The sequence below is a fragment of the Octodon degus genome, unplaced genomic scaffold (assembly GCF_000260255.1).
Source record: "Octodon degus isolate 3935 unplaced genomic scaffold, OctDeg1.0 scaffold00287, whole genome shotgun sequence".
Lineage (NCBI taxonomy): Eukaryota > Metazoa > Chordata > Mammalia > Rodentia > Octodontidae > Octodon > Octodon degus.
The window spans coordinates 1,023,137-1,045,127 of record NW_004524863.1 but is presented as its reverse complement, the minus strand read 5'-3'; the positions used below and the strand labels follow the sequence as shown (position 1 = coordinate 1,045,127).

Below are 21,991 nucleotides of genomic sequence, written 5' to 3'. Positions count from 1 at the left end.
GCTGGCCACACACACACACACACACACATAAATAAATAAAAATTTTTTTAAATAAATAAATAAAAAAGAAAAACTTCACCCCTTCATAGGTCTGGCTTCTAATAGCTACTATTTTCTCTTTCAACAGATCTCTTTAAGATGGACATAGAAGAATGCAATGGCCACTCCTACTTGTCTGGTATGCCTTCTGTGTGTTCCTTTGGATGAGTTGGGTATATATGCCATGTAGGATAGGGCAGCCCAAGCACCCAACCTCTGTGTGACTAACTGTTGGTCAGGGAGCTAACATTCATGCTTGGTCATACTTGGTAGTAGCGTGTAATCATTCTATGATTTTGCATTCCCTAAAACACTAGTTCTATTCCCCAGAATTCTTGTGGGGTAGAGGGAGAGGGAATGGAATAGGAGGGAGGGAAATACAAGTGGCTGCTTTTAGGGGAATGATTTGAAAGGGGCCAGGGAAATAGCACAGTAGAATAAGTGCTTCCCTGGCAAGCGCAAGGGCCTGAGTTCAATCCCCAGTTCTGCAAAAAAAAGAAGGAGAAGGAGAAGGAGAACAAGAATGATTTGAAACAAATAGATGAAAGAGAGTGGGTTCCTTCTCCTGCCCTCTGAGGTTACAAGCCAAACATGGAACTCTGTCCCAGGTAGAAAGTGGAGCAGCATTTCAAATCCCCAAGGCCTTCAGGGGCCACGAGGTTATGTGAATGAGCAAAGTAGACTAGGACAGTATGCAAAAGAGGACAGTGAGGACTATCATGAACTGGCGAACACACATCCCACCTCAAGGAATGACAGCTATTCAGTGTCCACTAGTCATTACCATGTAGGAATGTGTATCTTCCAACTTTTCAAGAGTATTAGAAGTACCCAATTTTGTGCCTCGCGAGTGGCGGGCGTGATAACAAGTCCGCGAGGCGAGCTTGCGGACGCGGGTGGCCCTTGCCTCGCCTGAGTCCTGCCCCTGCGTGGTCCGCCGGGTCGATGGCGCTCCTCAGGGGTGCGTGGAGCGTGCTGAGCGCCCTGGGGAGGTCCGGGGCAGAGCTGTGCGCCGGCTGTGGAAGTAGACTGCGCTCACCTTTCAGTTTTATGTATGTTCCAAGATGGTTTTCATCCACCATGAATGGGTATCCGAAGAAACCTTTGAATTCATACGTTCGCTTTGCTAAAGAAAAGATGAACATAATTAAAGCTCAGAACCCAGATATAAAAGTTACAGAAGTAATGAAAAGAATTGCAGAGCAATGGAAGGAACTTCCTAATGCAGAGAAAAAAGCATATGAAGATGCTTACAAGGTAGAGTTGAAGGCATACCAAGAAGAGATGAAGAGAATTAATGAAGCACTAACTCCAGCTCAGAGAGCATCTTTGGCAGAAAATAAAATACAGAAACGTTTAAAAAGGAAAGAAGTAATAAGAAAGAAAAACCGGGAATTGAACTCAGACCCTTGCACTTGCCAGGAGTTATCAATGCTTGGAAAACCAAAAAAAGCTCGCACAGCTTATAACATTTTTCTGTCTGAATATATTCAGTCCTCTGAAGGTGCTACGATACAGGATAAATGGAAGTCTGCGTATGAAAACTGGAAAAATATGTCTAGTTCTCAGAAGCAAGTATATGAACAGCTTGCCCACGATGATAGAGTTCGTTATTATAATGAAATAAAATCTTGGGAAGAACAGATGATTGAAGTTGGACGAAGTGACGTTGTACGTCGCAAGACCTATCTCCAGAGCAGGAGGATGAAGGAAAAACAAGACTGAATGTGTTGCCAGTGGACAGGCACAGGAACCAGTTGGGTCTCACTATCGGACAGTGTTGTAAAATTAGCAGGAATAATGTCAGCAAACATTTGAATTCAGTTACTTTTTCTTTGTCTCCTAGACTGCTGCCACTTGAAGATACTTTGTGGTGGTAGTTTGAAAACCCAAACAGATGAAAGTTCGTACAGAATTTTATTTTGTGTTTAAGAAGTACTGGGGCTGGGGATCAGAATGATTCAAACAAATGTAGCAGTGAATTATTTACCTTGAATAGGGTAAATCAGTCTGTGAAGTTTTTTACACTGGAAGACAATTATGAAAATAGTGTTCTTATTTCTCATACAATGGAGGCAGGAGTTTCTTTTCAAAACAGTCACAAACTGTGGGAGCCACACTGTTCTGAGATCCAATGGAGCCAGAGCCCTGTGTGGGGACACATGTTACCAACCAGCACGTAGGAGGCTGAGGCAGAATTGACACCAGCTTGAGGCCAGCGTGGGCTACCCAGTGAGTTCAAGGCCAGCTTGGAATGTGAAGGGAGACCCTATCTCAGTAGTAAACAGCCTGACTCTTAGCTAAATCCTAATTCTTAGGTATAAGTCAGAGTATTTAGAATTGATGGTTGTATATGCAAGTGATTGTTTGGTAATAACTTTTTATAAAATGGATGGAGAGACTTAAAACCCTTTTTCTCATCATTTTCCTAAAGTACAACTATGTACCAATATGTATGCATATTGGTTTAATTTGCATAGAATAAAAATTTTCATTTTACATGTTAAAAAAAAAAAAAAGAAGTACCCAATTTTATGAAATAACTCCATTTAAAAATGACTCAGTGGTCCGGAGAGATGGCTCAGTAGAATAAGCGCTTCCCTGGTAAGCACAAGGGTCTAAGTTAAAAAAAAAAAAGACTCAGTGCTAAGTGTGGTGGCATAAGCCTGTAATTCTAGTACTCAGGAGGCTGAAGCATGAGGGTCACTGTGACTTTGAGGCCAGCCGGGGCTACATGATGAGTTCATGGCTGGCCTGAAGTACATAGTGAGATTCTATGGTATCTCAAGTATGACACCTCAAAAAAGCCAAAACAAACAAAAAATGACAATGGAGCCAGATGCGATGATGCACACCTATAATCCCAGCACTCTGGGAGACTAAGACAGAAAGACTGCAGGTTTGAGCCCATACTAGGCAATATAATGATTTAGCAAGATAGTCTCAAGGGAAAAAAAAACCTGGGGATGTAGCTCCGTACAAAGGCCCTGGATTCAATCCCCAGTAGTCCCCACAAAAAAAGACTCAATCCTATAAAATATTTTTATTACTATTTTTTTATTTATGTGTGTGTGTGTGTGTGTGTGGCCAGCCCAGCCCACCAGGGGGCGGGGCGGGCTGGCATATGGTGCTGGGGGATTGAACCGCGGCCTTTGCTTTGCTAAGCTTGTGCTAAGTAGGTGCTTTAGACCACTGAGCCATCTCACCAGCCCCCCTATAAAATATTTTTTAAAAATTCTCCATGAAGCAAATAGAACTTATCATTATCTGTTTTGTTTGTGGGTTTTAGGGTGTTTTGAGGGGGCTTGCTTTTGTCTTTTATTGTTTTTTGTTTTTTGTTTTGCGGAACCAGAGATTGAACTCAGGCCCTTGCGCTTGCCAGGGAAGCGCTTATTCCACTGAGCCATCTCCCCAGCCCCCTGTTTTTGTCTTTTTGAGACAGGGTCTCACTATGCAGTTCAGGCTGGCTTTGGGCTTACTTTGTAGCCCAGGCTGGTCTCAAACTCCCAACAATCCTGCTGACTCAACTTCCTGAGTGCTGGTAATACAGGCATGTGCTACCATGCCTGGCTAGAATGTGCCTATGAGTAGAATTTAGCCAGTTTACACCCACTGGAGAACAAAATAGAGAATCCAGTTCTCATTCCCTCCAGTCCTTTCTCACAGTCTCAGCATGCTACAGTTTTCACACTTGCCAAATACTCTTGGCTGAGGCAGAAGAAAGCATTACCTATTTTGTACGAATGCCTTTTAGGGATTCCACAGTAATCAGGTTTAACAAGCTTAATGAAGTAGAAAGAAATTAGGAACTTTATCCCACTTCTTTTATGAGAGTTCAGGAAAGGGCCTTAGACAGAGAGTTTTGGGGTTTTTTTGTTGTTGTGTTTGTTCTTGTACCAGGGATGAAACTCAAGACTTTGTGCTTGCCGGGTTTGTGCTGCTGAGCTATCTCCCCAGCCCCAGAGTTAATTTTTAGGATGGAAGGACAATTAGTATATGATTATTAGAGATAAGGGAACTCAGAGTTGGGTTTTGATCTGATGAGTATCTCCATCAGAAATACAAGCACCACTGTGGAAATGACCTATAGTTCACTTTTTTCATTCTAAAATGGGACCACTAGGACCTGGGAGATAGCTCAGTGGCATAAATGCCTGCCTGGCAAGTGTAAGGTCCTGAGTTCAGTGCCCAGTACTGCAAAATAAATAAATAAATAGTTAAATAAGGACCAGTGATGGAAATATAGTCATGTGCCAAGAGAGACAGCAAGATAAGGTGCACATACATGAAATGTTGGCTCTGATCCCTTTCCTGGGGTCCTGGGGTTGAATCCAGGGGTGCTCTACCACTGAGCTATATCCCTAGCCCTTTTTATTTATTTTTTATTTTGAAACAAGGTCTTATTAAGTTGTCGAGAATGATCTTGAGGGGCCGGGGAGATGGCTTAGTAGAATAAGCGCTTGCCTGGCAAGCACAAGAGCCTGAGTTCAATCCCTGATTCCACCAAAAAACAAAAAAAAAAAATTAGAATGATCTTGGACTTGCCATCTTCCTGCCTAAACCTTCTGAGTAGCTGGAATTACAGGTGTACACCACCACATTCTGTCCTTTTATCATTTAAGGTAGAAGGAACTGGAGTAAGTAAAGGCGCTCAGTATCTGCCACATGCCAGACAGAATGATGAGGATCAGGTGGACTGATTTAATTGACACAGATTTTAAGCTGGATGTGGGTGTGCACCCCTGTAATCCCAGCACTCAAGAGGCTAAGGCAGGAGGATTGCTGTGAGTTTGAGGCCAACCTGAACCACATAGCAAAACCCTGTCCCAAAGGACAAAAAGAAAAAAGAACATGACTTTATTAGAAGTAAATCCTGGGGGCTGGCGAGATGGCTCAGTGGTCTAAAGCACCTACTTGGAACAGGCTTGGGAAAGCACAGGGACCGCGGTTCGATCCCCCAGCACCACATGCCAGCCAGCCCTGCCCCCTGGTGGGCTGAGCTGGCCACACACACACACACACACACACACGCACACACACAATAAATAAATAAATAAATAAATAAATAAATAAAAGATACTAATGGCAGCTAACTGCCAAAAAAAAAAAAAAAAAGAAGTAAATCCTGGCCCTTCTTAGGAACCCACCAGTCCTCTAACCTCCAGCTCAGTTACACCAATTCACTAGTGAGTACCAAGTAGACTCAGAGCTGCTTTAGTGCTGCAGAGCACACAGAGGGGTAAAACCCAGCCCACGAATGAGAAACTATGAAGGTGGCTGAGGAAGTATCTCATAGAGGTCTTTCCCGGAGACAGGTTATTGGTATAAGTGCCTACCCTGGAGGATGCTGGGTACTAGTGGCAGGTTTCTGAGGCTATCTGCTTCAGTGTACTGTGAAACCAAGCTTTACCTACTTACAGCAGGTTGGCTTTTATTATTTAAAAAATGTCTTCTTCACAGATGGCTTTTGAGTAAAAGTAGGACCCCCAAATCCCTCACCTGTGCTTTAATTCTAGAGGTGAGCAGTGACTTTTAGAGTAAAAAAAGAGAAAGGCAAGGTGAAGGAGCATGAGCTATGAAGAGTGCCCCCTGCAGGACTGGTATGGCTTCAACACCCCTTGAGGGACATCTGAGAGCCCATGAGCAACACACCTCCCTGGGCTGACAGGGGCAGGGGCGGGCTGTCGTGTGCCACCCTTCTGCAGCACACTTGGACCATCTGTTTGTCATCACACTCCTCCTCTATGCCTGGGGGGCCACTGGCACAAGCCACTTGATGCAGGATTAGCTCTCCCATCTTCAAAGAGATATTACCATCTCTCAGACCTGATGCAAAAATTCTATTTTCCCCCTCTCCCTTTCTTTTATAAAGATACAGGTCATTCCCACAGGAACAAAGGGAAGAAAAGAGTCCAGTAATCTACAACATAGATCTCCAATATCCCTTCAAACCTATTTGTGCAGTGAACTGACTGAGCAACAAAGTCCCAAGCTTTCTGGTGCTATGAGATGTGGAAGAGAACCTTAGGAGAAAAGGATCCGGGTGGGCAGCCCAAAGTTTCATGGCCCCTCCTACCCCCAAATTCCTGGAATCAGAAAATGTAGTCTTCCAAAGTAGGTCAGCTCAGCAGTGAGCAGCTTCTCTGGAAGGGAAGGGAGCAGAGGCCTCGTCCTGATAGAAGGCAGATTCATCCAGGCCTGCCGCTGCTGGAGCCCCAGGGGCACAGGAGGGAGAGGACTTTAGGAGACTTGTACTGGCCTTTTTGCCTGGGATCTGAAAGGACTCAGGGCCACCAAGTACCACTACCCTGACATCACACTGTGCAGAGTCCTCTGGCCCCTGGGAAAGGGGCCCTCTGGCCCCAGACCTAGAAAGCACCTCCCTCCAGGAGGAGGGAAGAGACTGCTGGTGCCTGTCAGAGAGCCTTGAAGCTGCCCCAGGTCCTGGGCCCCATGACCTCTGGGGCCTTGGCTTACCCACTAGCAGAGGGTTGGACCTTCCCGGGCCCCCTGCTCCCTTTCTCCCTGCCCACAGGCGCCTACCTCCCTCTCTCTCTCTCTCTCTCACACACACACACACACACACACACACACATACACACACACACTTGCTTCTCTCAAGCATTTGTTGTGCAGTTCCTCTTTGTCTGCTGGGCAGAAGGGCAACGGCATCTGCCTCCCCCTCCCTATGCGCCCCCTTCACTGTCTTGGAAGAGACGCTGTAGCCTGGCACACACCCCCCCCGCCACCCCCCCCCACATACACATTTCTCCGGCCCCCTCCCCAAGCACACCCAAGCGCCAAACGTTCTCATCTCCTTGCTCTCCCTCGCTCTCCCTCTCTCTCTCCGTCAGACACACACTCTCTTTCAGCACACATACACCCTGGCTGAGCTGTTCTTGCTGGCTGCAGCCGTGGGCCCCTGCTCACCGTGCCGCTGCCGCTGCCTGCGAAATGACGGCGGTTCCCCTCACTTCCAGGAATCCACGCTTCCTGGAAGGTGAGTGGCTGGGCTCACCCCTGCCTGCCACCGAGACGCAGACATGCATACACCACCCGCACTCCCTCGCCGTTTCCAAGGCGGCGGCCGCGTTCGCACCCCAGGGTCTCACCGGCAAGGGAAGGATAATGTAAGTTCAGGCAGAAGACGGCTAGCGGAGGGGGGAAGGGGGTGCCAGGGCTAGGGAGCCAATTCAGTACAACTCCCAAGCCTGAGGAGAGGAGGAGATGGGGGGCTGTGTGTAGCGGGGGAGGGGGCGTTCCTCTTTACACTTGCGGAGGATGGGAAAGGGTGTTTGGTGTTGCTAAGGAAAGACGGTGACTTGGACAGTGGGAGCTTGTGGTGACATCTTGATTAGGCCTTGGGGACAGAGGTAGAGCTGCCTGGGGTGAAATGCCCAACAGGACTGGGTGGGAGGGGGTAGTAGGGAATTGAGGTAAGGAAAAGGAGCCCTGCCAGCAGATGCCTCAGCCTGGACCTGAGATCGGAGGAGCCCAAGCCTTCTCCCCACAATAGAGCAGGGGATGGGCGTCTTTCTGTGCTCGTGTACACACTGTGCCTGCTAGCAGGAGAGCATCCTGCTACTTGGAGCCCACAGTCAAGGAGGGAGAACAGTGAAGATGCAGAGAAGTGTGCAGGCTCCAGGAGCTCAGGGCTGTTTCCTAGAGGCAGCCACTCAAGGGATCAAGGAAGGGCAGCTCGCTGGAGGGCTGGTCTCCTTCAACATGTGAGGCACATGTAGCCGGAGCACTGCCTCCCAGTTTCTTCCCTCCTGCTTTTCTGCCCTTTACCCAGCTCCCAATTCCTCCAATGTGAACCTTGTGATTTGGCTTTGCCCTCTGGGGGCTCAGCTAATCTATGATGACTTTGACCAATAAAATTTCCGTGGGACCTGAGAGCTGACTAAATTCTTGGCTTTGACAGTGTGGGATTTCTTGTGAGTCCCAGGCATTTGAAATTCCCTCACTGGCGTTTCTGGGGCTGAGAGAGGAATTGCTGAATTTCCTAAATCTCACTCTAGTCCCCTACTCTCTCTGGCTAGGACTCAAAATCCCTTTAGCCCATAAAGATTTTCTGGTCCCTAAAACATTCATTCTTAATGTTTTAGTCCCATGAAAGTAGACTTGAGCCTGTTTTCCCTCTTACCTTTATCCTAGGGAGGAGAACAGCATCAAAGAGCCTCTGGAGTTACTGGTGTGCCTCGAGGCTCCTGATTTTTCACCTATTTCAAGGCCTAAATTGGGAGAGCCACAAGGATGCTCACCCCTCATTGTCCCAACATGTCCCTTTAAGCATATTTTCCCCTGGATAATAAGCCCCCTAGCTCCACCAGGCAGCTCAGGCCCTAGTAAGGTGGCACCAGTGATAGATTTCCAGGAAACTCACTCATCCTTTTAGGGTCAAGGCCTCAGCACCAGGGTCCAAAGACCTGTTCTTCCCCACTGCTAACATCAAATGATGTGGAGCAAGTCAGTACTAACATTTGAAAAGGAGTAAGAAGATGCCCTTTTAACCTTAGTAAATCCCACACTTAGTTGAAAGGACATATTTTAAAATGAAATCTGAGTCCACAAGGCTTAACTCACAATCCTGAGATGCTCCCTTCATGATATGCGTGCAGTTCTGATTTCAGGCAACTTTTTTAGGAAATCATTGCTCAACTGAAGAGCCCCAGCTGGGAAAACTCAGATTCAAGCCATAAGGCTTTTTCTATAGATTGTGAAGAAATTTCCTCAGGCTTTAATGGGATAGAATGGGGGAAATGGGACTTTTAGAAGAGGATATGAATGGGAAATGGTCCCAAAGTCCTGAGTGGTTGTTTTCTTCCCACTGACCAAAGCTGGAGAGGGATCCCTCAGGAGGGTGTGTTCCGGATTTCTTGCCTCAGGCCCAAGACTCCAACCATTTTATAATGGAATCTTTATTTTGTGAAAGTAAGTATGTACATAGTTGGGCAATTGGGTAAAATACTAATAGGTGGACCTAGGGATGAATTCTAGGGTTGCTCGTCTCTCTTCTCTGTCTCTCTCTGTCTCTCTGTCTCTGTCTGTCTGTCTCTCTGTCTCTGTCTCTGTCTCTCTCTCTCTTCTCTCTCTCTTTCTCTTTCTCTCTCTCATATTTAGGCCTGTGTGCATACATCCATGCATGTTCATAGATAATATAGAGGTTATGGATATGTTTATCCCAATTAGGTATGTTCTATTTATGTATATCTACATATGTGATATGTGTCTGTATGTTTGTCTAGATGTGTTTCTATTTCACACATATTTGTGCAGAAGATTGTGGGGAGGAGGGATTTTTTTAAAAACACAGTCATTTTAAGGTATGTTATCTAATTTTTAAAAAAACCTTATACTCAAAAAATATTTTACAATGCAATTTTTAACAAATTAAAATGAGTAAGTTGAGGTTAAACATCATTTAACTTCCAAGGAAATACCAAATAGTAAATACATGATTAGAATCAAATCACTAGAAAGGTTTCCAGGGTAGTCCAATTTTTACTGAATTTAGAAAGTCCAGTTGGGCATGTGCATGCCTATGATCCCAGCATTATGGTGGCTGAAGTATAGAGTAAGTTCAAGGCCAGCCGAACTACATAGTGAGTTCAAGGCCAGATGGGAGAACCTGTCTCAAAAAAATAATCCAGTAGGCCCACCTCTCCTCACTAGAGGTAGTATCTCCCAGTTGGCCATTTAAATGGTGGCTACAGACATGGCACTCACTGTCTGTAACCAGCTCCCAGCTACAGCACCACCAGCTGTGCAACCTCAGACAAGTAACATAATCGCTTGTGTGTCTCCTCATCTGAAAAGCTAATGTTAGCACACATGTCAGAGGATTGTAGTGAAGCTCAAAGGAGATAACTGAAGCGCAGAGAACAATGCCTGGTACACAGTCAGCACCCTTCAAATATTAGCTGCTATCCTGATTATTACTGATATCATAATTAGATTCAGGGATAATTTCAGCTGCCCTTCCTGCTCCAAAGCTGGTAGTGGGGGCTCCAGAGCACAGTGGTAGGGAAGAACCTCTGTCCCAAGCCCTCCCTCTCTCAGGCCTCGTTCTTTCCAGGCTGGCCCGCCCAGCCCCAGCCCTGCTTCCTGCCTACGTCAAGCAGTGATGCTCTTCCCATCAGGCCTACATAAAGGTAGGGTAGGCTAGGCCCAGCCACTGAGCTCACGGAAGTCAAGCACTGGGCTGGTGGGGGCATAAGGTATGGCACTAGAATTTAGCAATGCCTTGGATATGGCTATGGAATAAATGTTTGTGAAATATACCTGAATTTTTTGAAAGCTTAGTCATGGACATTCGACGACGCCAACTCCAGCTTTACCTGCCCTCTTGTTCTCTCCTCCAAGGTAGCGGGGACTCATCTCTGGAGAAGGAGTTCCTCGGGGCCCCAGTGGGGCCCTCAGTGAGCACCCCCAACAGCCAGCACTCTTCTCCCAGCCGCTCCCTCAGTGGTAAGTGCCACCCTGTACCCTACCTCACTCTGCACACTAGGCACCCCATTTTTGTTTGCCAATCAAGTCTCTGCTGACTGGCAGCCATTTCCCCATTGTCACCGCCCTCTGGTTTCCTGCTCAGTTTCTAAAATTGCAAAGAAGCTCACTGTCTAGGGCTTTCATGGCTTCTTAGAAAACAGTGGATAGTCACTGCCAGACAAGGACGGGAACTAGAAGGGGCATGGGTAGCACTGATAGAAAAGCTCCAAAAAGAAATCCCTGCTGGGCGTGATGGCACATACCTGTAGTCCCAGCACTTGGGAGGCAGAGGCCAGTTTGGGCTGCATAGTGCGTTCAAGGTCAGCTTGAACTAGTGAGACCCTCTCTCTGGAAAAGAAAAAAAGAAAGCTGGAGAACCAGGTAGATAAAAATGCTCATTAGGTGGAGGAAACAGAAAGAAGGATGTCCCTGAATCCCCACACACATTCTCCCACCCAGATAGGGTCCTCCTGAAAGCCTCCTCCTTCAGCGGGCTCTAGAGTTGTGACATTCTCCAAATGGTTGGAATAGCCAGGAATGTAGGTCAGAGCTGGAGCCAAGCCTTCTCCTCAATAGCTCCTCCTCCCGTACCCCTCTTCAGATAGGGGGTTCATTCTTATGACTGGAAAGATAATGGAAGCCATGACTATCTTTCAGTTTTGATCTTTCTTTAGCCAGTGGTCCCTCTTCAGCCTTCTGAGGGCTGTTTTCCTGCCACCTTTCCTTGCTGGCTTCCTGCCCAGGGCCAAGGCAGACATCTTAATGACAAAAGGTTAGAGAAAAGGCTCCCTATACTCCTCCTCTCCTTAGTGACAGAAGATATCCCCTGTATCCCAACTTTATTCTCTTGGAGCCTATTTGTGGGTGAGAGAGAAGGAGAAGGTCTCCAGGTTCTAGCAGGACTCTGGCCTCATCTCTGGGGATAAGATTGTCAGTATCAGGGCCTGGAGACACCATTTCATACTTGAGGAGTGTTGTTCCCAACTGTGGACAGCTCCCCCTTTGCCTGTTTGTATTCTAAACACCATCCTGCCCTCCAGCCAACTCCATCAAGGTGGAGATGTACAGCGATGAGGAGTCGAGCAGACTGCTGGGGCCAGATGAGCGGCTCCTGGAAAAAGACGACAGTGTGATTGTGGAAGATTCGTTGTCAGAGCCCCTGGGCTACTGTGATGGGAGTGGGCCAGAGCCTCACTCCCCTGGTGGCATCCGGCTGCCCAATGGCAAGCTCAAGTGCGATGTCTGCGGCATGGTCTGTATTGGGCCCAATGTGCTTATGGTGCACAAACGTAGCCACACGGGTGAGTAAGCCAGAGGGTTCCTAGAGGAGCTCAGGGTGGTGGTGAGAGGCAGAGCAGTGCTGGGACAGTGGCAGTAAGAGGACTAGATAGGAGGCCACATAGCAGCGGGGAGCCCTCAAAAGGGAAGAGTCTGCTGGCACATTTTCTAGCTGACCACAAAACAGAGGGCTGGTTGTGATGGTACACGCCTTAATCCCAGCACTCAGGAGGCTGAGGCAGGAGGATCACCCTGAGGTCTAGGCCAGCCTGGACTGCATAATGAGACCTTGTCTCCAAAAAAAAAGGAGTGGGGAGAATGGGATTTGGACTCCCCTCAACATCCATACTTCCCTGATTCCTTAGCTGTTGTCACAAGAAAGGCTAGTATTTTTCTTGAGATGTGAGGGGATCCTGGTGTGGTAGTGCACACCTATAATCCCAGGATTCCAGGAGACTGAGGTGGGAGTATCACAAATTCAATCCCAGTCTAGGCAATTTAGCAAGACCATGTCTCAAAATAAATACAGAAGGGCAGGAATGTATGAAGATGCTGATTCAATCCCAAATACTGGAAAGAAAATAAGAAAGAAAGAAAAAAAGAAGGGGGGGATATGATATAGAACAAAAGGGATCTTTGAGGCTGGGAGTGTACTTCAGTGGAGAGAAGGTATATGATGCTCAGCAAGAAAGAGGCCTTGGGCTTGATCTCCAACACCTCCCCCCCCAAAAAAAAAAAGCCAGACATGGTAGCTCATGCTTTAATCCCATATAATATCTAAAGGAGGTGTCCGGTGAGGTAGTTCAGCAGACTAAGCACCTGCTTAGGCAAGTACAGGGACCAGGGTTCAATCCAAAGCATCATATTGCCACAGTGGGTCCACCCCAAGGCAAGCTGAACCAGCCACCCTGACTGGGCCTGGTGGCACAGGCCTGTAATCCCAGTGCTGTGGAGGCTGAGACAGGAGAATCACTAGAAGTTTGAGCTATGTAGACCCTGTACCAAATACATTAAAAAAAAAAAAGAACAAAAAAGGAATACATTAAATATCTATGTATATCGATCTATCTATATATGGGAAACAGAAGCAGGAGGATCACAGATTCAAAGCCTGAGCAATTTCGCAACATCCTGTCTCAAAATAAATATAAGGAGTTGGGTTTGTAGCCCAGTGGTAGAGCACCTCTGGTTTTCATCCCTTGTACTGAGAAAGAGAAAGAAAGATCAGAAGGGGTAGGGCTCTTGGGCATTGTTTTGTTCTTCTTTTTTATTATTTATTTATTTATCTATTTGATACAGGGTCTCGCTATGCAGCTCAGACCCATAGTGATCCTCCTATCTCAGCCTCCCCAGCACTGGGATTGCATGGCATGTGGCACAGAGAATTGAACCTGGGTCCTTACACTGGCCAGGCAAATGCTTAGACCGTTGAGCTATCTCCCTAGCCTATTGTTTGGTTCTTTCATAACTTGGGAGAAACAGACAGACAAGATCTATCTATCTATAGAAACAGAGAGAGACCAAGACTTCCTTTCCACAACCTACTCAGACTTTGATCTCTTAAGGCGGAGGGGACCCTGTGATGCTCAGTTTAGGATAACTACCTTTTGGCCCAGTGTTCTGGGGCTGGTACTTCTTTCCTACCATGAATCTCTTATCCACATCTTCCCAGGGTAAGACCCTTCCCTAGTGGTCTTTAAAAAGCAGCATTCGTGTTTGGGGCTCATTTCAGCCCCTCAGCCATGTGTTCAGGTGGGAAGCTAGGTTCAGTCTCTAGGTGGGCTGGGGAGATAGCTCAGTGGAATAACTGCTTGCCTGGCAAGTGCAAGGTCCTGAGTTTGATCCCTAGTACCACCAAAAAAAACCAAAAAAACAAAAAACAGTCTCCAATGTTCCTTGTCCCCAGCTCTCTAGGATCTGTTCTTTCACTTGCAGGTGAGAGGCCCTTCCACTGCAACCAGTGCGGTGCCTCCTTCACCCAGAAGGGCAACCTGCTGCGCCACATCAAGCTGCACTCTGGAGAGAAGCCCTTCAAGTGTCCCTTCTGCAACTACGCCTGCCGCCGGCGTGACGCCCTCACGGGCCACCTCCGCACACACTCAGGTCAGCACCCACCCAGCTGGGGAGGAGACAGTGGGCCCAGGGACACCCAGTAGCCAGTGCTCAGCAGTGTCCGCACTGAGGAGTTACAGGGTCTGTCACTCTGGACAGAGGAGCTTTCAAAGCAGATCTAGCCCTGCCTCCCTAACCCTCCTCTAGGAGGTGGGTCGCAAGAGGGGCCTGGAGCACTCTTTCTTATTTATTTAGCTGCTGCGGCTTAAACCCAGGCCCTTCCCACCAAGCTACAGCCCCTGCCCTTTTTTTTTTTTTTTTTTGAGACAGGGTCTTGCTAAGTTACTGAGTGCCCAGGCTGGGCTCAAACTTGCCTCAGCTTCTCAGAGTGCTAGGATTACAGGTATGTGCTACCACCCCAGCTTTGGGGGCTTTTTGTAGGGTAATTTACACTCTCACATGAAGCAAAAAGAACATGGGTAGTATTGTTTTGGTTTTTTCTTTTTTCTTCTTTCTGTTTTTTATTTGTTTTCGAGTTTTTTTATGATTTTTTTTTTTTTTTTTTTTTGCGGAACTGGGGATTGAAGTCAGGCCCTTGCACTTGCCAGGGAAGCACTTATTCCACTGAGCTATCTCCCCAATCCCTGTTTGTTTTTTGAGACATGATCTCACTATACAGTTCTGTATGACCTTAAATTCACTATGGAGTGCAAACTTATTACATCTGTCCTCCTGCCTCAGCCTCTTGACTTCTGGAATTATAGGCATGCACTACCATGCCCAGCTGACTTTTGTTCTTGAAGATTGTGATAATGCCAGTGCCATTGGTTGTTTCCCCATCATCCCCTGCTTCTGAGCCCCTTGGAAGGCCCTCATCACACTTACCTGCCCTAGGCCCACACCTGTCACTACCTTCATCTGCATCTCCTAATACCAGGCATCTTAGATGACTACAAGCCATCCTCTCCTCTTTTTACTGGTTTCTATAAACATTCATGATCCTTTGAAATAGGGGAAAGGGAAAAAGAGTATCTCATTTCTTTCGTCTATCCCAAGAGATTAGAGGCTGGGGAGATGGCTCAGTGGAATAAGCGCTTCCCTGGCAAGCTCAAGGACCTGAGTTCAATCCCCGGTTCTGCAAAAAAAAAAAACCAAACAAAAAAAAACACCACCAAGAGACTGTCACTTTGCTGGAAGTAGCAGCAACTCTAGAGTACTTAGGGATCAGTCTCTGGACCAGTGCTAGGGAACTGGAGTAACAAGTTTTTCTAGCTCAGGCAGTCTATATGAATCAGTATCTGTTGGAAGCAGCTGGACAAATGGCACTTGTCAGGCATTTTACTAAATTTTAGGCTTCTGACTTGAACTTGGGAGGACGCCAAGAGCTGAGCTGGCAGGAAGGAGGGAGCTGAAGAATGAGAAAAGGCAGGAAGAGAAGAAGAGGGGAAAGAATGAGTAGGGTCTATCCTCAGAAATTTTTCCTGGCTGTTTTTCTTTTCCTATATTCTCCTGGGCCAAAACTTAAAGGGACAGAGCAATCACTTTATCACCCTCTACTGCCTCTATCCGCAAACCTTGCTCCAGGTTTCGCACCTTATAAATTGGACCTCTTTCTCTCCATAGAGGGACAAAGAGAAAGATCACTGTTGGCTCAAGCCCTAACTTCTACAAACATTTATCTGTGTCCCCTCGTGTGATCCTCCTAGCAACTCCAAGATCAGGGGGATTAATCCCATTTTATTGGAAAGAAAACTGAAGCTTCTGGAGGTGGGCGGGATAATAGGCCACACTGCTACCCTGCATAGCTGGGCACCCATGAAAAGCCAATGTTAGAGATCCCTCCGTCTTTTTCTCTAAAAAGGGGTGGCTCCCCCTGCTGGTATGCAATAAGGATAGGTTGGCTGTCATAATTGTTCATTTTTCTTTCTTTTTTGGGGGGGGGGCGTGGAACCAGGGATTGAACTCAGACCCTTGCGCTTACCAGGGAAGCGCTTATTCCACTGAGCCATCTCCCTGGCTCCATAATTGTTCATTTTTATTTTTATTTTTATTTTTTGGCACCAGGAATTGAAATCAGGACCTTGAGCTTGACACTTGAAGCAGACACTTGTGCTGCTGAGCTATATCTGCAGCCCCAGCGTTGTTGCTAATAAGGTCAACAGGGTAGATTTTTACACATTGTCCTATAGATTAATAAGAGCAAAAGCAGACACCAGCATACAGTTAGGTCCCATCTCTGTGAGCTGCTTCCTGTAAACCCTCACTAAGGAAAAGGAGGATGGAGAGTGCTTCTTCTCGCAGGTGTTAAATCATTTGTCCAAGGGTCTTGGGTGGCTAGAGAACCTGTGTTCATCACCCTGAAACACTGGGGTTTGCAGAGCAAGAGCAAAATGCCAGTGGGTTGAGTCAGTCGAGGCTCAACCTTGGCATGATGAGAGAGTGAGTAACAATTACCAGCCTCCTAGAGACACCTCCTGTCTCCTTACTCAGTAGTGCCAAGAAACATAAAATCTACAATACCTGTTCTTCACTTTTTCTCTCCCCTCTCAAATATCTCACAAGAGTTGTTTTTAGAGCCAGGTCTGTTGGTATAGGCTTGTAATCCCAGCTGAGGCAGAAGATCATGAGTTCAAGGCCAGCCTGTTTTTTCTTTTTCTTTTTTCTTTTTTGGCAGAACCGGGGATTGAACTCAGGCCCTTGTGCTTGCCAGGGAAACACTTATTCTACTGAACCATCTCCCCAGCCCCCTGTTTTTTCTTCAGCAGAAACAAGATCTACATAACCCATTTAAAAAAAAACAAAAAACAGCCAGAGAGATAGCTTGGTGGCATAAGCCCCTGGCGGCAAGAGCAAAGTCCTGAATTCAATCTCCAGTACCAAAAAATAAACAAACCAAAACTTGGTGTTCTCTTCCTTTTAGTCTTTTCCTTTATTTTCTTTTCTGTTCTTTTATTCTCTTTCTCTTTTCAAAATCTCTGTCAGTGGTGGCTTTTCTGGTACTGTCTTGATATTTCAGTGTAGAGAAACCAAAAATAAGAAAACCAGGCACATGTTGGAGGTAAAAACACAAGAAAAGGTCAATGAAAACTACCCCACCCCACATCGGCAAATCTAAGGGCCCTCATTTCTGTCACCCCAGCCCATCAATTTCCCCTCAACCAAAGCAAATAAATTCAGTACCAAAAAATCCCCTTGTCTGATAAACAGCACTTAAACCCGCCTGCCACATGGAAAGGTTAAACCACAGTCTGGGCCTAGGCCATGAGGTCCTTGGGTGGGGCCTGCCTGCATGCCTGCCTGCCAGCCTGCCAGGGGCAGTCCCTGGCAAAGTCCTTTACTCCTCACTTATCTTGAGAAGTCATTTATCTAGGGCCCCAGGACCTGTACTCTGCTGTATGTCCTGGGTTTTCCTCACTCCATAGCTACGCGTTGTCCATCTTTCCTAAGTTTGGTTCATCTGTCCTTTGTTGGAAGTAAAGTTCAAGAAGAGAAGAGAAGCTGAAGAATTCACTTTTTTTTTTTTTTTTTTTTCCAGAACCAGGGATTAAACTTGGGCCCTCGTGCTTGCCAGGCAAGCGCTTAGTTTACTGAGCCATTTCCCTGGCCCCTGAAGAATTCACTTTAGTAACATTCTTTCCTCCCCATGTTAGCACTCATTTGCTCCTGGATGATTCTGCAGAGCTCAGGCATAGGACAAAGTAACTCTGATGCTCTCTCTCCTCCAGTCTCCTCTCCCACAGTGGGCAAGCCCTACAAGTGCAACTACTGTGGCCGCAGTTACAAACAGCAGAGTACCCTGGAGGAGCACAAGGAGCGATGCCACAACTACCTACAGAGTCTCAGCACTGAAGCCCAAGCGTTAGCTGGCCAGCCAGGTGGGGCTGTGGGCAGTACTGTGGGCGTGCTAAGGGGAGGAGGGCCAGAGGAAGTGCGGGGCAAGGTGAGTCCAACACCTCTTCCCACAGAGAGCCTCGGCATGTGGAAATCTACCAATCACCCCATCTGAAGTACCCCAACTGGTATAGGGCAGAGCCCTATAGCAGGTGCTGTGAGATCTAGAGGTAGACAAAGCTTGAGTCTGTATCCTCAGACTAATGTGAGGGAGAATACAAGGAATACAAAAGCAAGGATCAACTATCTAGTTGTCCCTCAGTGGTGTGGAACGTTGTTGGGATAGGCTTTAGTTAGGGTAAACAGAGTCCAGTTTCCCAGGCATTAGGTGGATTGTCCCTTGGCTACTGACCTGCTGGATTTCTCTAGACAAAGATCGCTGGGCCAGTGCTGTTCCTGCTCAGCTCCTACTCCCTGTCCCCACCTCCCTCCCACCAGGTGATGAGATGCGTGACCTGGAGATGGTGCCAGACTCCATGCTGCACTCAGCATCCGACCGGCCTACTTTCATTGATCGGCTGGCTAATAGCCTCACCAAACGCAAACGTTCCACACCTCAGAAGTTTGTAGGTAAGAGTGAAATCAGCTCTAAGATACAGCCCAAATAAATCTGAGCTCTGGTTCTAAGGCCAGAGATTTGGGTCTAGAAATTTGATGTAGGGAAGGAAAACAGCTTGGCAGTTTCTGGTGCTTAGAATCTTCCCCAAGAACAGAAGGAAAGTGAGCGGAGAAGCACATTGTGAGGACCCATATGGTAGTTGTAAGAGGAGGTGGTCAGAGCTTGGGCTCTCCCCATTTTTAAGTATAGCAAGGACTTCAGTCCGATCACTATGTGGGTTCTCAGAGAAGGTGGACCCTCCAAGCAGGAGCAAACATGGCTCTGCCATCTGGGGCTGGTATTAGCTAAGAACCTGGAGCTTCTTGGAACCTGCTGAAGGAGACATTCACAGAATGAGTAGCTGAGACTGCGTCTTCCGGTTATTAGAGCCTAGAGTGAGGGAGCAACCACATAGAGGACGTGACTTCAGGGAAGACAAATAAAGTATAGCAAGTAATGTTTGGGAAGGCAGGGGTGAAGCTCAGTGGGAGAGCATGTGCTTAGCGTATGTGAGGTCCTGGATTCAATCCCCAGCACCAATAATAACACACAGCCAGGCTCGGTGGCGTGCCCTATAATCCCAGCATTTATGAGGCAGGACAATTGCTGAGAGTTTGAGACCAGCCTAAATTACATGGTGGGGGCGGGCGAGAAAGCTCAGCTGACTAAAGTGCCTGTTTAGGCAAGTACAGGGACCTCTTTTGATCCCCAGGCACCACATGCCGCACCAGCCCCCAGGGCAGACTGAGTTGGCCACATAAAAATTAATTAATTAATTAATTACAGGGCCGGCCAGATAGCTCAGCAGTAAAGCACCTGCTTAGGGAGGCACAGGGACCAGGGTTAAATCCCAGGCATCCTGTGCCAGCCCTGCCCCTGGGGCATGCTGAGAAGGTGATTGAGACTGGGCGTGGTGCACCTATAATCCCAGCTCTTGGGTGGCTGAAAACAGGAGGTTCACTACAAATACAACTGTGTAGTGAGACCCTGTAGACCCTGTACTAAATACATTTTTAAAAGTTTAAAAAAAAAAAGCTGGAGAGATGGCTCAGTGGAATAAGCGCTTCCCTGGCAAGCGCACAGGTTTGAGTTCAATCCCCGGTTCCGCCAAAAAAAAAAAAGAAAAGAAAAGAAAAGAATAAATAAATTACATACTCAGTAGGATAAGTGCTTGACTGGCAAGTGCAAGGATCTGAGTTCAGTCCCCGGTTCTGCCAATAAATAAATAAATAAATAAATAAATAAATAACATAGTGAGTTTAAGATCAGTCTAAACTACATAGACAGGGGCTGGTAAGATGGCTCAGTGGTCTAAAGCACCTACTTAGAACAAGCTAAGCAAAGCAAAAGCACAGAGACTGCGGTTCAATCCCCAGCACCACATGCCAGCCAGCCCCGCCCCCTGGTGGGCTGAACTGGCCACACACACACTAAATAAATATAAATAAAGTTTAAACTACATAGACAATGCCTTAAATAATAATACTGATAATGTCAGGCACAGAAGCACATGCCTACAATCTCAGTAATTTGAGGCTAGCCTGGCAACTTAACAAGATTCTGTCCAATAATAATAGTAATAATAATAACAACAACAACAGGAGGCAGCCAAATAGCTCAGCAGATTAAAGTGCCTGCAAGCAGGTGCAGGGGCCAGGGGTTCAGTTCCTAGGCCTGCCATGCCCATCCTGCTCCCTGGTCACACTGAGACAGTAATTGACACTGGGCATGGTGGCATGCGCCTGTAATCCCAGCTCTTGGGAGGCTATAAACAGGTGGATTACTACGAGTCCATCTAGTAGACCCTTTAGGGGTATTTTAGACCATTCCCTAAAATACTAAAAATTAAAAATTAAAAAATGATAATAATACAATAGAATTTAGGGGAATTTAGAATTCTTCATCCCGTCCTACTGAGACTACCTTCTCCACAGGTGAAAAGCAGATGCGCTTCAGCCTCTCTGACCTCCCCTATGATGTGAACTCAGGCGGCTACGAGAAGGATGTAGAGCTGGTGGCACACCATGGCCTGGAGCCTGGCTTTGGAGGTTCCCTGGCCTTTGTGGGTGCAGAGCATCTGCGTCCCCTCCGCCTTCCACCTACCAACTGCATCTCAGAGCTCACACCTGTCATCAGTTCTGTCTACACCCAGATGCAGCCTCTCCCTGGCCGACTGGAGCTTCCAGGATCCCGAGAAGCAGGTGAAGGACCTGAGGATCTGGGGGATGGAGGGCCCCTCCTCTATCGTGCCCGAGGCTCCTTGACTGACCCAGGGGCCTCCCCCAGCAACGGCTGCCAGGACTCCACAGACACAGAGAGCAACCATGAAGATCGGGTTGGGGGGGTGGTGTCCCTCCCTCAGGGTCCCCCGCCCCAACCACCCCCCACCATAGTGGTGGGCAGGCACAGTCCTGCCTATGCCAAAGAGGACCCCAAGCCACAGGAGGGGTTACTGCGGGGCACCCCAGGCCCCTCCAAGGAAGTGCTCCGAGTGGTGGGCGAGGGCGGTGAGCCCGTGAAAGCCTTCAAATGTGAACACTGCCGCATCCTCTTTCTGGACCATGTCATGTTCACCATCCACATGGGCTGCCATGGCTTCAGAGACCCTTTTGAGTGCAACATCTGTGGCTACCACAGCCAAGACCGGTACGAGTTTTCTTCCCACATTGTCCGGGGGGAGCATAAGGTAGGCTAGCAACCTCTCCCCCTGCCCTTATTCTGCCACTCTACTGCCCCCTACAGGTGTCTAGCTCTGTCCCCACCACACCCCAAGCAATTTTTCCTAATGGCCCACCCAAAGGTCATCTGACCTCCCATGTGACCCTGACCCTCCTCACCCTTTCTTCTCCTCTTCCCTCACCAACTTAGGTATTATGATGAAACATGCCTTTTATTTCTCCTTTTTCTCTCACCCCAGCACACTGAGTTATTTATTAGTCACTTTTTCTTTTGCCTTTTTTTACTTATAGCTGTCCCTTGCCTCTTCCCTCACAGTTCTCCTCTAGGCTTCTTTCTATGCTAGGCCTAATTTTTTTCCTCATTGATCTAGCATCCTCTAACAGCCCCAGGGATCAGAAGCTCCTCTCCACAGGAAGAGACTTAGTGCTTCTTGCTTTAATTCTTGCCATTTACTTTATCCAGTTCTTCAGTTTTGATGCTAATACCTCCCAGTAGCCCCACCTCAGCTCTGTGGCATTATATCTCCTCTCTGGGACCCCTCAACCTGGTACTATCCATACCTCTCGTGCCCTCTCACTTCAGGCAGCTTGCACTATTCTTAAATGAAGAATTTCCTCATTGGAAATAGGAGGAGCTGAAGAAATTCTCCCTAGGCACTGTGGGACTGAGGGCCTTCTTGAGCTCCCTAAAGCCTACCTTTAGGATCTCCCTGTAGGATGTGCTACAGCTCTTCCTTCTCCCCACCCACCCACCCGTCACCATTCTAGCCTCTAGAGCTGGCCACTCACCTCAGTGGCAGCTTTCCTCTCCTTGGAGTGCCCCATTTTATATTCTCAGGGGCCAAGGCTATTTCTACGACCCACTGTCTCCGACATACTGGGAGTCTCAGGTGCCTAACAGAGTCAGGGCATCGGTAGGGGTGAATAAGATCTCTCCCCTACACTTCCCAAACTCCTTCACTCT

General features: G+C 47.4%; 2 protein-coding genes across 6 annotated transcripts in view; both read left to right on the top strand.

Annotated features, from left to right (window-relative positions):
• Window positions 1–21,766, top strand: part of Ikzf4 (IKAROS family zinc finger 4) — a 37,508-nt gene extending 15,742 nt beyond the window's left edge. The window contains exons 2-10 of one of the 5 annotated variants that reach the window (XM_004647083.2): window positions 128–178; window positions 7,020–7,169; window positions 8,880–8,973; window positions 10,405–10,509; window positions 11,571–11,831; window positions 13,744–13,911; window positions 17,586–17,735; window positions 18,190–18,321; window positions 20,284–21,766. In XM_004647083.2, coding sequence (XP_004647140.1) covers window positions 7,083–7,169; window positions 8,880–8,973; window positions 10,405–10,509; window positions 11,571–11,831; window positions 13,744–13,911; window positions 17,586–17,735; window positions 18,190–18,321; window positions 20,284–21,044 — 1,758 coding nt within the window. In that variant the 5' untranslated portion in view covers window positions 128–178; window positions 7,020–7,082 and the 3' untranslated portion in view covers window positions 21,045–21,766. The remainder of the gene's footprint in view (window positions 1–127; window positions 179–7,019; window positions 7,170–8,879; window positions 8,974–10,404; window positions 10,510–11,570; window positions 11,832–13,743; window positions 13,912–17,585; window positions 17,736–18,189; window positions 18,322–20,283) is intronic. The other 4 variants (XM_023707370.1, XM_004647085.2, XM_023707371.1 and 1 more) reach the window with 4 other exon arrangements.
• Window positions 898–2,534, top strand: LOC111814290 (transcription factor A, mitochondrial-like). The gene has a single exon (XM_023707373.1). The coding sequence runs from the start codon at window positions 985–987 to the stop codon at window positions 1,762–1,764; it is 780 nt and encodes a 259-aa protein (XP_023563141.1). The 5' UTR covers window positions 898–984; the 3' UTR covers window positions 1,765–2,534.
• Window positions 21,767–21,991: the final 225 nt, after the last annotated feature.